This window comes from Phycodurus eques, chromosome 13, assembly GCF_024500275.1.
Source record: "Phycodurus eques isolate BA_2022a chromosome 13, UOR_Pequ_1.1, whole genome shotgun sequence".
NCBI lineage: Eukaryota > Metazoa > Chordata > Actinopteri > Syngnathiformes > Syngnathidae > Phycodurus > Phycodurus eques.
In genome coordinates this window covers 15,202,864-15,219,071 of record NC_084537.1, presented here as the reverse complement: position 1 = coordinate 15,219,071, position 16,208 = coordinate 15,202,864, and the positions used below count along the sequence as shown (strand labels likewise).

Here is a 16,208-nt window from a genome sequence, read left to right as displayed (position 1 = left end):
AATGTGAGCTTTTTTTAAGGCGTGTGTCTCCTTACATCTGCCGTAAATATAGTACAGCATTTCAGAAAAACAACATCTTACCAACAGTCAAACATGGTGGTGGTAGTGTGATGGTCTTGGGCTGCTTCTCTCCTTCAGGATCTGGATGACTAGCTGTGATTGATGGAACCAGAAATTGTGCTCTTTAACACAAAGTCCTGAAGAAGAATGCTCAGCCATCAGTTTGTGACCTCAGGCTGAAGCTCACTTGGATTCTGCAGCAGGATAACGATCCACAACACACCAGCAAGTCAACTTCTGAATCACCTTAAAAAAAACAAAATGAAGGTTTTGGAGTGGCCTCGTCAAAGTCCAGACTTGAATCTGATCGAAATTCAGTTGCATGACCTTAAAAAGGCCGTTTATGATTGAAAGCCCTCAATTTTTGCTGAATTTAAACAATTCTACAAGGACGAGTGGGCCAAAATATCTCCGCAGAGATGTGAAAGACTCATTGCCAGTTATAGAAAATGCTTGGGCCATCCTCAGCAGTTGTTGCTGCTGAGGATGGCCCAACCTGTTATTAGGGTTAGGGGGCCATTACGTTTTCACACAGGGCCAGGTAAATTTGAATATTTTTTTCCCTTATTAAATGAACTCACCATTTAAAAATGTCATTTTAAGTTCACTTGAGTTTTATTTGTCTATTTACATTTGTTTGGTTATCTTAAACATTAAAGTGGGGAAACTATGCAAAAATATAAGAATTTGAGAAGGGGGCCAATACTTTTTCACAGGTGTGTGTGTGTATATGTATATGTATATATATATATATATATATATATATATATCCATCCATCCATTTTCTGAGCCGCTTCTCCTCACTAGGGTCGCGGGCGTGCTGGAGCCTATCCCAGCTGTCATCGGGCAGGAGGCGGGGTACACCCTGAACTGGTTGCCACCCAATCGCAGGGCACATACAAACAACCAACCATTCGCACTCACATTCACACCTACGGCCAATTTAGAGTCTCCAATTAATGCATGTTTTTGGGATGTGGGAGGAAACCGGAGTGCCCGGAGAAAACCCACGCAGGCACGGGGAGAACATGCAAACTCCACACAGGCGGGACCGGGGATTGAACCCGAGTCCTCAGAACTGTGAGGTTGACGCTCTAACCAGTTGCCCACTGTGTGTGTGTGTGTGTGTGTGTGTGTGTGTGTGTGTGTGTGTGTGTGTGTGTGTGTGTGTGTGTGTGTGTGTGCGTGCGTGTGTGCGTGCGTGCGTGCGTGCGTGCGTGCGTGCGTGTGTGTGTATATACACAATGATGTTTTGAATCATATTTTTCTTGAAATTTTAGGTTGAATTCTGAGTTGAGGATCGTATGTAATATACAGTACTGCATATGAAAGAATAATTTGTGATTTCATCATTTTCTGAAGGCTATTTCAATGCTTAGGCCTCTGCAAAACATTATTGTTGGCAGGGTTTGACAAACATAAGCATGCAACAAATCTCTTCCATCACCACTGAGGGATCCTGTGCAGCCACAGAGGGCATTAATAAGCCAAAGTTTCCAAACATGTTTGTCTGAATTTTAAGGCACACGTGAAACATTTAGAGCACAAGGGTACATACTGTGAAAAACCTTTCTGAACAGTGTTACGAAAGTGGTTGGGCAAAAACTTTATGATCCTTGGATCTGTTTTTAATGTTTGCCTGTGCCTGTCTGGTAATGTCCTGCCTCAAAATTAGTGTGTATGCTCTGAAGGAGAGGAGGCATTCGGTGCAGGCTAAATTTAAAATGATTGTCCATCTCTGGGAAATACTGGTGTGATGATCCCCTCTTACAGCAACTGTCGGGTACTTTTCAGGATCTGAAGTCATGATAGGTGCACACTTCCAGGAATTTAAAGCACTCCAAATTGTGGATCTGGATAAATCACTTTATTGTGACCAGATTAAATGATGAACACATAATCTCAGCCTACTTTATTGGGCTCTGGCTTTTCCTAATGACATTTTTTTCTCATATGCCAGCAATCCAACATACAGACAACCCAACTCAGCCATTATCCTCCCACTCAACAGGTGAGCGCAGTGCTCCAGGGCATTAGCTTCATTTACTCAACACTTATGCAACGTGCCCCTCCCTCACGTGAGCATTTAGTACCGTCAGTCAGGTTTACCTCGCCCCTGATCTCTCCCTTGTTAACGCACATGAAAGACTGATGCCAGAAACTACATACGCACAAGGTTGCCACCGGCGCTCGTGTTTGACATGCTAGTTCCAGATGATAACTGATTGATTTTATTATTGTTCAACACAGCTCCTCACCATGCGACTGTTTTGTTTTTGTAAGAACATTCCTTCATAGAATGACAGTGTCTGGGCCTGTCAAAGTTTTGATTGCTCTACCTTCTCCTTGATTCAGGCTTCGCTTCAAATTAATACTAAATTATGTAGTTTACATTATTACGATAAAATATTAAAATGTCTCTCGTGTAATTTTATCTGAAATTTGATGCTCTTATTGACACGGTTACTGTATGTTGCAAAGTAATTTTGTCTCCGAAGTAATGCAGACGAGGGATCATGCCTGATATGGATGTTAGCCAAACTAATTTTCTGCTTAAACGGGCTTCGTTTTGATTTTTAAAGTACTGTAATCTGAGCTGAGGTTAGGGTTGGGCTTTTGACAAAATATCTACCTTCCATTATTTTTTTTATTTTTTTTTTACGTTCTATACTCCACTGTCGTTGCCAGTGTTGTATTAAGCAGAATAATGTTTCCCAGAGGAGTTACATGATGCCGTGTTGGACTGCTTGCTGAGGCTGGTTGCTTTCAACTAGTGGCCTCCATTTTGCTTCAAGACAATTAATAAATTCCATACAATACACCTAATTTTTAAGAAATCAATTATGAATTTATTATTACAGTATGTCCATTCCGAGTTCCTGTTTCATATACAGTGATTCTCCAAGTATTTGAGACTCACATTCACCTGGCAACTGAACAATAGTATAGATTTGTGAAAAAAAAATATGAAATTGACCAAATATGGACATAGAACATTTCCGCCCGACAGTGACGGAACTATATTGAAGTGGGTTGAGGAGCTTAATTTAAATGAAAGTTGTGTTTTCCCGCCATCTTGTGCTACTGTATCTATGGGCAATTCTGAACCTTTTTCAGGGGATGTTAGTTACTCGCGGATCTTCACGATTGATGGCAGGGCTAAGTCCTTATCCCTCACAGATAACGGAGGAACACTGGATTTGACTAAGTAGGCAGTATTTGATTTTATTTTTATTTTATTTTATTTTTTTTAAATACTTGGTTTGTATATTTGGTATATTTGCATGTGAGGCTTAGCTCAGCGCCTTTGGCTCTCCTGAGTCCTGAGAGGCACTTAGTATATTTTGCTTAAACCAGGTTAGAACAGCTATAATTAGGAGCATAGCAATAATGTAATTTAATTTTTTGAAAAAACATTTAAGCATGTGGCAACCCGTGCTGCCATGCTGTCATAAAATAGTTTGCGTGTCAGCCTCACAGTCGTGAGAGAGTCTCGGTTTGAATCTCATGTTCACCCTCTCCTTGTGTAGATTTTCTTTCTTCTAACCACATTCTAAAACCATGCACTTTAGGGTAATTGAAGTCTCTGAAGTCCAGTCCAGGGTGTAGCCCACCTCTTATCCCATATTTGCTGGGATAGGGCAAGCGATATTGAAAATATATGAAGATTCCAGTATGGAAAAGCATGCTTCGTTATTTACTGCCACTGGGAATTTTAGCCATGCTGCTCATTAGCCTCCCATTTTTGGTTGGGAGGAGCAGAGAGATGCAACCTTTTTTATGGTCACCAAGCTTTCCGGATAAACGCCTTTTTTTCTGCTTTGAATACGCCAGGATCCATCTGGATTTCTGGGTGTGGTCTTTATTTACATGCTTGACAGTTTTCTGCACAAGCACACTTCTATTTTAAACTGGCTTAGAAATAGCAGTCTCTTTCGGTCACTTACTCTTTTAAAGGTCAATGCACAACCATGCATTCATTTTCCAGATGATCCATGAAGGGAATTTCTTTAAATTCCCCTTCTGTCCAATACATGTTTGTGCTTCATTTGGATTTAGACTGGTGATGCACCCAATTTTACCATGCTGCAATGCACCAGCAAATTAGTCTCTTATACATTCTGGCAGTTCTGACACCATATATTGCTGTATATCATCTCTATTAGTAATCCAATTAGTATCCTTAACACAGTCATACGAGAAAGTGCCAGAAGAAGCACCTAATGTGTCCTCTTGATTTACTCCAGGTTAAAGTCTGTTTATAATTTAAAACAGCATCACTAACAAAATTAAATTACTCCTACTCCGCTGTCAAAAAACATCCTTCTTTTGCTGGTGCCAAGTCCGAAGGGGATAATCACATACAGAAACAGGATTAGGCTAGTTGACAGTGGGATTAGAGCTGCAGATAGGATTAGAGTTTTTGAGATCAGATTAGTGTAATATGTGCCGGATTGATTCTGTAAATTCACAGTTGGAGGAGCGTGTGTGTGTGTACATTTTACAATGCAGGCGCCTCACAGCTGAGATTGAAACTCCAGATGTGAGTTAGAAAAGGAGAGCATGGATCAAAGATATGTATAAATGAGAAGTGACATCTCTCTCACGTTTCTTTTTTCACCATTTGAAGTGTTGAGAGGTATAACACCAAGTTGCTTCCAGTGCTGTCTGCAAAGACTGTATATTGAAGTCTACAGTTCACGTTTCCTACCTTTGTGTGTGTATGCCTGTCTGTTGCCTAATATAATCACTTCTCTCATGGTTGTTTTTTAACATTTCCCTAGTACTAGTGAAGAATATAATACATTTTGAATAAGAAACCTTCAAGACAGTGAAACATAACCAAACCAAACTCAAATGAACTCATGCACAATACAAGTGTCTGATTAAGATGAACAGCAGAGAAATGAACACCATTTCCAAACAAAAACATGGTGTATTGAAACTTCATGAGAATAAACCAGTTTGTAATGAATTCACAGGAAAGCAGGCGTGTGTGGCAAAACAAATGCAATTCAAGGGGGTGGCTAGTAAAAAAAAAAAAAAAAAAAATCTACAGCGGTCTAAATTTGGACGGAGGGCTCCTGTGTATGTGACATTTGACCTGAGGCATTTTTTCAAAACAACACCCTGTTGGGTGTGAATAACTAACGCTGTTTGGCTGCACACAGATAACAAGGCCTGTTCGATTGCTGCTCCTGCGATACGCACTATACGGAATCAAGTATTGAGACACACCTTTTAAGTAGTTAATTATTCTAGGGCCTCCATTCCCAATCTATCTACAACTGTATAAATGTTAATGTATATCACCAGCAGGTGCAGAAAGAGGGTTCAAAATCCCCAATCCCTCACACTTTGTCGTCCATCAGCCACCCTCCTCTCTTCCATGCTGAGGAGTAGCTTCTTTCCGGAAGCTGTTAGACTATTAAACTCGAACAGTGCTCTGTAGCCCCGACCTCGCCCCACCCCTAATGCCTATTCATCCCTGCACGAGGAACACTTAATTCTCTTCAAGTACAAGGATCATGGAAATATCATGGAAATATTATGTGCAATTCAAGCCCCTGGCATTTGTATTTTGATGCATCCAAATCCTTGCTGCATTTGCACTTTTGCACACATTAACGGCTGCAATTACATATTTTTATCTTGTCTTATTGTCTTATTTTCTTATTCTATTCATATTTCACAAGTCTTGAGACTTATTTGGCTAATCTTGGACCGTTGGTATAATTTCATACCCTGTCGTGTAAATCAGAATTAGAATCATCTTTATTTGCCAAGTATGTCCAAAACACAAGGAATTTGTCTCCGGTAGTTGGAGCCGCTCTAGTACAACAGACAGTCAATTTACAGAACACTTTGGAGACATAAAGACATTGACAAAAAACAATTGTGCAAAAAGATGCAGAGTCCTCTAGCACTTAGAGCAGTTCGAATGACTAATATTACAATAGTCCGGTGCAATGACCATTGTGCAAAGGGCGCTGAGACTTCAAGGAGTGTATGCGGTATAAAGTGACGAGTAGTGCGGTAATCTGGGACAATGTTGGTTGTGCAAATGTTACAGATACTCCTCAATCAGTGTGCAAATGGAGCAGATGCTACTCTGGTATATGCAAATAGTGCAGCATGGCGAGACAACTACAGTGAGTGCACGAGTAATACATAATTGGCCCCACAGAAATGTGACAACGAACAAGTCAAAAAATTGCCAGCTTGTTGTGAAAAATCTTGTGTAAATGTACTTTGACATGACAATTGAACTCTTTGAATCCTTGTTGCAATATTTAAAGTCCCTGTAAAGTAAAAGTTCTGTCTCCAATACCCATCTGAGCTAAAACTGTATAAGTTTTGCCTTTGGCATTGCTGAAGTTAGCTTAGTCGGTTTAAAAAAAAAAATGCATTTTTCTCAAGATGCTGCACCTCCCCCATACCTCACACTTTGAAAACTGCTTCATTAAGCCGTAAGGTCTAGGGCTAGACTCTTTATGTCCCTGAATTGTTATGATTACCGAATCTTACCAAATACATTTTGAAAAATTCTATGCTTCCAACCAAAATGGGGCCGTTTAGGATGGATTCAGTTTGGTAGTGAAGAACTTCCGAGCCCTGGAGGACTGCGTCCAATTTAGTATTTTCTTCCAAATATACTTGCTTTTTGCTTGCTATTTTGATTCACTATCGAAATGTTCAAATCCATCACATTTCCCCCACATATTAGCCACCAATATTTGTAATCATTGTGTGTATCTTTGTGTTGTAGGTGAACTCTCACCCATAATCCTCTGTGCCATTGTTCGGGCAGGGTGGTAATGCATCACCAGGGGCGAACTAACTATTATTGAAGATTAACAACTCCCACCCTTCCCCGTCTTCATAAGCTCCACTGATCACATATCAGCTCCCTGACCACTGAGCAGTGCAGTGAGCATCAGTGTGTGCTATGCACATAATCACAAGGGTATGAGTGTGTTGTGCCTGGTCTGAAATAGAGATGCAATGGCAACAAGAAACCCATCTGGCATGGGTCGCTTTTTCGCTCTTTTTTAGAAACAGTTGCTAAGTGTAGTCCCAGTAAAGCACTGGGATTTGGCCTTTGTCCACCACCTTCCATAGAGAAATCCTCACATTTCTGGTCTTGTTTTATTACATCAAAGTAAGTATCCTGTTGATTTTGAATTATAAGATCAAAGGTTATTTCAGTGCATGTTCCTTGTCAGGCTTTTCAAGGCTTATTGCTGTCAACAACATGGATTTTAAATACACTGGTGGCTTGAGATAGATTCATTATGTGACCATGCTCAGAGTCATAAATCAAAGCATTTGTTTGTCAAATCATCTTTCCCCATTGAAATGAATGTAAATGCTAGTAATCTGTCCCAACTTCCGACCAAAAACAACAAACATTTGGGGTTTTGCATAAGGACAATAGCACTCTGTAATTAATTGAACTGCAGTAATACCTTTGAGTATTATGTTGTCTGTCGAAATGCACGTTTTGTGTTCAAATAACCGACGCTTAAAGCGTTATAACACCACTACATTGCTATTCATTGGCCCATGTATGGCATTTTGCATTTTTTTTTTTTAAGGCTATGTGTTTCTTTCTATCTGGTTCTTTTGAATACACGTAATTATTTTTGCTTGATGTTTAGTTCGACAGTAAACTTCAACTGGCATTAAACAGCTTGAAGCCCTTTTTGAAGAATTGTTTATTCTGCCAAACTGACGGTCGTGAAGTGAGTTGAGTTCACTACTGCCATACAGTGCTGGTATCTAAAATTTTTACTTGCCAGTCAAAGCAAAAAAAAAAAAAAGTCCAAAGGACAGCTCGTATCTCGAAAAAACTCGGGGTCACCTGTTAGCTCGTATCTCAAGGCACCACTGTACTTTCTGATCAAACGCTTGATTTATCTTCATTTCTTCACAGCCAATAAATGAATGCAGCTTATTATTTGTGAGTTGCATTCAGTTTGTGTTAATGATGCCAAATGTACTGTTTCAAAATCAAAGTCGAGCCTATACTAGCTGACTTTGGGTGGAAGGCAGACTACACCCTGGACTGAGTGTAGGACTTGGGGCTCAATCACAGAGCACATAGAAACAGAAAACCATTCACGCTCACATTCACACAATCACTGAGTGGCAACCATTACTAGACTGTCAGTGACTAACCATAGAATTATAGTAATATTTTTCAGTAGTTTGCTTTGGTGTTTATCTAGAGATTCCAATGTTAGGACATGTTCAACAAAGACCAACCACTGGGCATGAGCCTTTGAGTTGCTGCTGCTGGCCAGTAACACAAAGCTTCATTCACAGTGTGCGCGAGAGGAGAAAGCACTTTCATCTCCGTGTATGTTTGGACAGAAGTCACTGGAACGCGGGCTAGAGAACAGTAGAGCCTTACATACCGTGATCCAAACCATCCCTACCAGACAACAGACCATCAAAGATTCCAGTCCACGGTGAACATGATCCTGATTATTATGATATGTAAACATTATGATACATAGAGAATACCACAATCTCCTGGGCCTCATGGATTTAGAACTGACCTGATATCGGAAGAAAATGTAGTGTCCTCCTTTTGCAGATTTAATGGCGTCCACTCTTCTGGGAAGCCTTGCTACAAGGTCAGGGAGTGTCTCTATGGAAATATTTGCCCATCCACCCTTCAGGTCATTGTTGTTGGAGAGTGCCTTGCTCACAATCTCGGTTCTAGTTCATCCTACCGATGTTTTGTGCTGGTTAAAATCACGGCTCTAAAGTTCTTCCCACCAAAGCCCTTTGTGACCTATAACACACACACTGAGCTTGCTGTCACAATCACATGGGACAATACCCGTAACAGAAGTATTTCGCCATAAATTTTGACTTTAACGGTGAAATCCGACTTACGAGGAAAATCGTGTTACGTTGCCAGCGTAGGAACGGAACTCGTTCGTAAATCGAGGACTTCCTGTATATACTTGTATACTTAATTGGTAAAAAAAATATATATATTTACAATAAATAATGTATCTTTGCTCATCTATTTATGCCAGTGAGGCATAGTGACAGACAGAACAAATGAATGGTCTTCTATTAGATGGCAGGAAGTACATACAGTAATTAATGCATGCACTTTTTGTAAAATTTTTGTTTGTTGGTGTGCTGTGAGAATTTTCAATTGTAAAATATGTGCATTGGCGCCATAAAGGTTGGAAATCACTGCTCGGGTCAGGTCTTGTATTCTAATCAGTCAGGTCAAACCAATATTACATGACAGAAATAATGGGTGTTTAACTATTGGAATTCAGTTACTTCACACACACCGAAACTTTAAAACATGATTCGACATCACGCCGGCATGCTTACGCACAACCGTTAAGTGCTGGCACTAGTTTGCTAGGCTACATAACGTTTTGTTGCCTGCTTGCAAGCGATATGGTATTAAAAGTACGTGACCGTACCTTAAGCAAGCCTTAAACAAATGTCCTCTCTCCTGAGCATCGGTGACCACCAGCACACATTTTCCGCCATTTTGCTCTTATAAACACACGGCGCAATCCATTATTGTTGTTGTCCCCATGGTAACGAGTGTATCCGGTCGCGTTTGAGTTGACAAGTTAAAGCCCAGTAATCGTAAAAGACGCGATGCGGTGGTATCGGAATACAAGATTTTATTGCAGTAGTGTGACATAGTGCAATCGTGAAAGACCAAATTTGTCTTGTTATACGATCCGGGCATTACGTGTTGTCTGTCCCACACTGCTCACATGTTTTTTTTAATAACTTTATTGGCGGTCAGATATTTACAGTACTACATCAAAAGACATGCGACGAGGCTAAAAATAAACTAGCTTTTGGATTCGAATGTACTGTACACGACGGCGACGTGGAGTAAATGTCTTTTGCGGAGCCGATCAATGACGTCATTGATCGGATCGGCGAATTATGACATTAAATCCGATCAGCATAAAATGCTAATTATCGGCCGATACCGATCAGGTCGGTGTGAAGTCTAATATATATTTGAGTACACCCCTCACATTTGTGTAAACATTTTCATTTATGGGTGTGCTCAGTTGTTGCCAGTGGTTCAGACATTAATGGCTGTGTGTTGAGTTGTTTTGAGGGGATCGTATATTTACACTGTTATACAAGCTCTGCACTGACTACTTTATATTGTTGCAAAGAGTAATTTCTTCAGTGTTGTCCCATGGTGAAGACGGGGCTTTCGGCTTTTTCCTATCAGGGGTGAGATAAGAAATATTTACAAAACAATTAAGGGGTGTACTCACTTTTGTGAGACACTGTATATATGATTAATTTTGTAATAATTTATTTTATGACTAAACATGCAGGGGGTCACATGACACATGAACAGTTTTGGAGGGTTAATCAGGGAGCTAATGTGATTAATAATTTTTCACAAGTGGTGTGTCCTAGGGCTTTTGTCAATATAGTGCCCCAAAGGGGCCTTTTTAGCTGCTGTATCAAATACACAAAGTATAAGTGTCAGTCAGTGCATATAATTATAACCAACAGTTATTAACATGAGTACAACATTAGTATTTGTTGCACGGCAAGAAGTTTGATGCCAACGTGAGCCTATGAGTGTTTGAATTTTGTAGCGCAACCAAAAATGCTGCTAAATGTTCCATGAGCGAACACGAGCAGTGTTGTATAACTGAGTCGCGTTATCTGCTGTGTTTCCTCTTCTCCTTTAGGGGAGTAGAATATTTCTGTGTTCGCCGTGGGAGTATGATGTTGTTTAGATGGCGAGGTGAAGGAAGGTGCATCTGTACTCATGCATAGCACTTGCCGCATGCCTCTTCCCCTCTCCAAAAGGATAGGACGCAGCCCCACCCAGCATTCTTTTTACCCCACTTAATTGTTTGTTCTAACCTCGCACAGTTTCAAAAGCAAGGGTGTGTAACATGTTGGTGGGAGAGTTGGACGAGTGCGCGATCAGGGCGGTTCGTGTTTTTAGTACTACTTGCCATCAATCAGGCCGCACAGTAGCATGCCGCATTAATTGTGCCTGTTTGGCCTGGATTTTGCAAGTCTGATCTCACCAGGTAAAACGAACTCCTGACTATATGACAACATTGCAACGGATTGGCCTCTTTGAAGTCAGGGCAAAGCTCAGAAGAGCACACAGCAATGCAGACACTAGCACACATTTTAAGTGCAACCCAAAGCCGAACAAGCTTACATATTTCTCAAGTCTCACCGAGAGGGCTGGAGTGGAACACTTTGTGCCCACTACTTTGCCGACGTCACCAAGAGTGAGGACACAGTGCTCCTCAAGGCTAAGTGACGTTTTAGCTTTCGAAACAAATTTGGAATTTCATAAGAATATAGTTAGTTAGTTATAGTTAGAACAGATTCGTAACATGAACAAATTGTCAGAATGTTGGCACTGATTTCTAATGGAAAGAGGATAAAGTTGTAATGTTAATAGTAAAGTACATAACAATAAAATACTTGCCCTGTCCCTACACTTCACTACAGCGCTCATCACAAGTTTGTGCTCACAAGTCAAAGCAAAAAATCGTCCGAACAACGGGTTGTATCTCAAAAACCCGTAAGTCAGGTCACTTGTATCACAAGCCACCACTGTATTGTGTATAATTTATGTAATTTCTTAAAAATAATAAAGTCGTAATGTTACAAGTCGTAAGCCGAATTGTTGCCAAAAGTGAAACTACCTCCTCACTCTGCTGTTCAGTCAGTTTCCTTACCAACAATCAAATGATGAAAAGAGTCCAAGAGAAACTCCTTAAGGAAGAGACTTTTTCAGGAACTTTATAAAAAAAAAAAAAAAAAAAAAAAAAAAAAGGTTCCCTAAGCGTCCAGTTCGATTCCTCCTCGCTGCTATGCTCTTTCTGGAAGGTCCTGGAATCTTTAAGGGGTGGGCTGTGCTGATCAACATTGATTAGTTGAATCTACCGGTAGTTCAATTACCATGAACCATGAAGTGTGGTGGAAATGCAAACCACATGGTGCACAGTAAATATTTCGTTCAAAGAACTTTTGTAGGCTGCCCGGTGGATGACTGGTTAGAGCGTCTGTCTCACTGTTCTGAGGTCCGGGGTTCAATCCCCGGCCTCGCCTGTGTGGAGTTTGCATGTTCTCCCCGTGCCTGCGTGGGTTTTCTCCGGGCACTCCGGTTTCCTCCCACATCCCAAAAACATGCATGGTAGGTTAATTGACAACTCTAAATTGCCCGTAGGTGTGAATGTGAGTGTGAATGGTTGTTTGTTTGTATGTGCCCTGCGATTGGCTGGCAACCAGTTGAGGGTGTACCCCGCCTCCTTCCCGATGATAGTTGGGATAGGCTCCAGCACGCCCGCGACCCTAGTGAGGAGAAGCGGGACAGAAAATGGATGGATGGATGGATGGAACTCTTGTTTACAGGAACTAAACGTTCCTTTTCTTTTGGTGGAAAAGGGGCTATTTGTCATCTTTCCAACTGTCGCATACTATTTTGAAATGGAAAACCAAAGCAAATTGCGCTTAAGAAGTTGACTGTGATAGGTTGATATATTCCCACTAGTCTAAAAAACTGACTTTTTTTCCCTGACACTTTCCTAATCACTTTCATTTATACACATGGAGCAGTCCTTACTGTGGGGCAGTTTGTTAGTGTGCGTGCAGTGACCCGCAATGATCTCTGTTTGTGCAAGTTCGAACATTTCCCTGACGCAGCCCAGCTCAAGCTACTGAGTTAATATGGCTACATTACAGACACTCATGCCGGCGTTTCTGGCAGTTGGTTCAGGGTTCAGCTGAGATTAACTGTTTGCTACACGGTTACTTCAGTTTTAGCTTCTTCTACATGCACCTTCTGAGTGTTTTCATTTTGTATTTGTTTGTTGTTGTTTGGCTGTTTGTCTTGGTCATTAAATGGCATTAACTTAATAACTAAAGTGCCAGTGTATTTAAATCTTGCATCAGTCAAATTTTGGCTCGCAACACAAAGAAAAATATTGAGTCGTAAAACTTAATTTTTGGACACTTGTGAGTCAAGGTACCACTGTAGATGGATTTTAATTCGGAATTATAATTGGAATATCCACTCACGCAACTGTGAATCCGGTGGTCAACGTGTGGGGTCATACAGGGTGAAGGCAATGCGATCTCCTACGCACAACACACACAGACACACACAATCATTCTTCCCTCATCACCCTCACTGCATGCCACTGTTACTCTCCGGATGAGTGCTATTAGAACACATGAGCTTTATGGCCTCTAATTTTCGCTTTTACTGTGCACATCTACTTGTTATGTGGCTTAGTTTAAAATACTGTACAATGACACACATCCAAAGCTAAATTATTGACCAAAATCCTAAAACCATGTTTTTTCCAGTTTGGCAAAACATAAAAATAATCGAGACTAAGTTAGTGTGAACTTGCTAGGATTCATACTTCACAATCTATTCAAGTATATTCCTGCAGTCGTAATGGGTGTCAAGGAAGTATGTGTTGCAATGATAAATAAATTTGAATATTACGCAAGAAACAATCAAAATGATTTGTAATATCGTCGCTGTTGGGCAGAAACCTATGTTCAAATGTGGTCAGTTTCATATTTTTTCCACTAATCAATACTATTGATTAGTCCTCATGTGGGTCTGTTATTTTTTACAAATTATTGACCAATCAGAGTGTGGAAAATGGCTTGATGGATGTCTGGATGATGAAATGTTAATGGCTCATCAGACATGCCATTTTTTTTTGGGGAGGGGGGGGGGGGTCCTGAAAAGTGTTTTTTTGGGGGGGGGGGGGGGGTTGAGGATTCCACCCAATGACAGTGATATACAAATTACGTAGTGGTTGCTTTTTTCCTTCTATTTAATCAATCTGTTTAATATGATTATTATTGAGTTTCACTTTTTGAATTGAAGTACTGAGATAAAGAATAACTTGTTGTAACTTTATGCACTTTCTATTTCAGCACTATATATAGACAGACATGCTCGTCCCAATCTCAACAAGATCCAATAACAACTTGAGACAGCAACTTCACACTAAGTGGACAACGCTAAATATCTTTGAAAAGCCCCCTGCAATCTAAGTACACTTCTTAGCTGTGACCTCGCTCCTCTCACCCTTGCACCTGTCTGGTAATCCAGTATGAGTGAAAGTGAAGGAGAGTGAAGTCATGACAGGGTTTCGAGATGTTGCCCATTGGGGGCTGCTATGTGAGGTCAACCAGGCCCCTGGGTCTGTCTGTCTCTTCCAAACACTGTTTGTCTGTATTTGCCTCTACTCACGTGATGTGTTGTGTGTGATCAGGCCACCTGTCTCATGACCCTGAGTGCATGCATTCATGGCTTTTGTGTTTTTCAAAAAAAGTGACGAGCAACTTTAATTCCTGCTAAGAAACAGACAACATAAGTGGAATTATTTTCACAATGTTTTAGTAAGACATAAAAGGAGCCTCATGGAAGGCATTCACAGACTCAATTGCGCTGGACATTGCCGCAAGACATGGTCCCCATGTATATGTTGCAAAAGCAGTCATTCATCCACGTTGTAAACACAGGAGGGCCTAAGCAGAGATTTAAACCCAGGACCTCTCTACTGTAAGGCAGACGTTGCTCCTGATGCTGCATCATCAGGAAACAGTGTTAAAGCGCTTTGAGTATCTTAAAGGTAGAAAAGCGCTATGCAAGTGAAAGACCATTTACATGCTAACCAGTAGGCTACAATGTTGTCCAGTATTAGAGCAACACTGGGGAAAAAAAAGAAATATAAAGTTGAAATGTTACGAGAATGACTTTCTGTCTTTTTTGTCATTGTTTTGCCATTGTTTTGTTTTTTCCCCAGTGTGGCCCTCATACTCCTTCGTTGCCATCAAAAATTAGCACACATCGTGCTAAATCTTATTTCTTGGCTCTGGTGCATATAAATATTGAAAAATAGTAAACGTTAAAACAAAAGATGTTTGTTAAAAAAAAAAAACGATATTAGTTCTACATGCTAGCTACAGACTATTTCAGTACATTTTGAGGGATTTTTTTAAGTACACTGAGGCACAATTTGCTCGCACAATTGAGACACTCATGAACAACTTAACGTGAGCGGTGTCTCCTTTTAAATGCCCGTAAATACAGATAAGATAAGAGAAACCTTTGTTCTTCCTCTTTCAGGGCCGCTGTTCCAGGGAGAACTGCAAATACCTGCACCCTCCTCCGCACCTAAAGAACCAGCTGGAGATCAATGGCAGGAACAACCTGATCCAGCAGAAGAACATGGTCATGCTGGCTCAGCAGATGCAGCTCGCTAATGCCATGATGCCCGCTACACAGCTACCGCCTATGGTGAGAAGACAGACAAACACACGTTTAATTGTATCATCATATTACATATAAATGTACACAACAAATTGATGGATAACTAGTTAACTGGTGAAATCAGAGGTCAAGGACAAGAGTTTGTTCAACTATTCGTCAAGTTACTGTAAAAATGAGTTTGGCAACAATAAAATGCTTTCAATATCTCATCGTTATTATTACATATGACATTTTGAAATTTTGGTACAGATTTTAGCAAGAATCATGGACGTTGATGCACATGGTTTGCTTTCGCGGCCCACATAAAATGATGTGGCAGGCTGGATCTGGCCCCCGGACCTTGAGTTTGAAACCTGCTTTCTACTGTACTGTATTATGCTACTTGTGACTTAGAGTGTGTATGGCCTTAAAAGGCAGGGCTTGACCTGGTGAGTGAATGAGAGTGTTGAGCTGGCTAGCTGTTAACTGGCTAACCTGTTGGCCAGTCTGCGTGTAGAGTGACTCAGTGTGAGTTGTGGCACTTATTACGTGTTTGTTTTCTTACCGTTTGTTCGATGAAGTGACTACAGAATCATTAGTCCATGTGGAAAAATTATCCCTGCAAAGCTTTGCGTTAGAGATTTTTCTGCAAACTTTTTTTGTAATCAAATTATTCAAGTTATTTGATCAATCATTACAGCCCTGGAAGTGTTTCATTGGTTCATTGTTTGTTGCTTCCAGGATTTACACATTTTTCCTATTTTGGAAACTCCCCACTTTTTTGGCACCTAACTACTTCCACATTTTCAGCCAGTTCAAACCATTGCAACGTCAACATTAAAGTTCCATTAAAAACATACTGTACATG

The 16,208-nt window shown here is 40.6% G+C and overlaps 1 protein-coding gene across 14 annotated transcripts in view; it reads left to right on the top strand.

The window, feature by feature from the left end:
• Positions 1 to 16,208, top strand: part of mbnl1 (muscleblind-like splicing regulator 1) — a 67,716-nt gene that overhangs the window by 33,334 nt on the left and 18,174 nt on the right. For all 14 annotated transcript variants that reach the window (XM_061693405.1, XM_061693394.1, XM_061693406.1 and 11 more), the window contains one exon: positions 15,218 to 15,388. In XM_061693405.1, coding sequence (XP_061549389.1) covers positions 15,320 to 15,388 — 69 coding nt within the window. In that variant the 5' untranslated portion in view covers positions 15,218 to 15,319. The remainder of the gene's footprint in view (positions 1 to 15,217; positions 15,389 to 16,208) is intronic.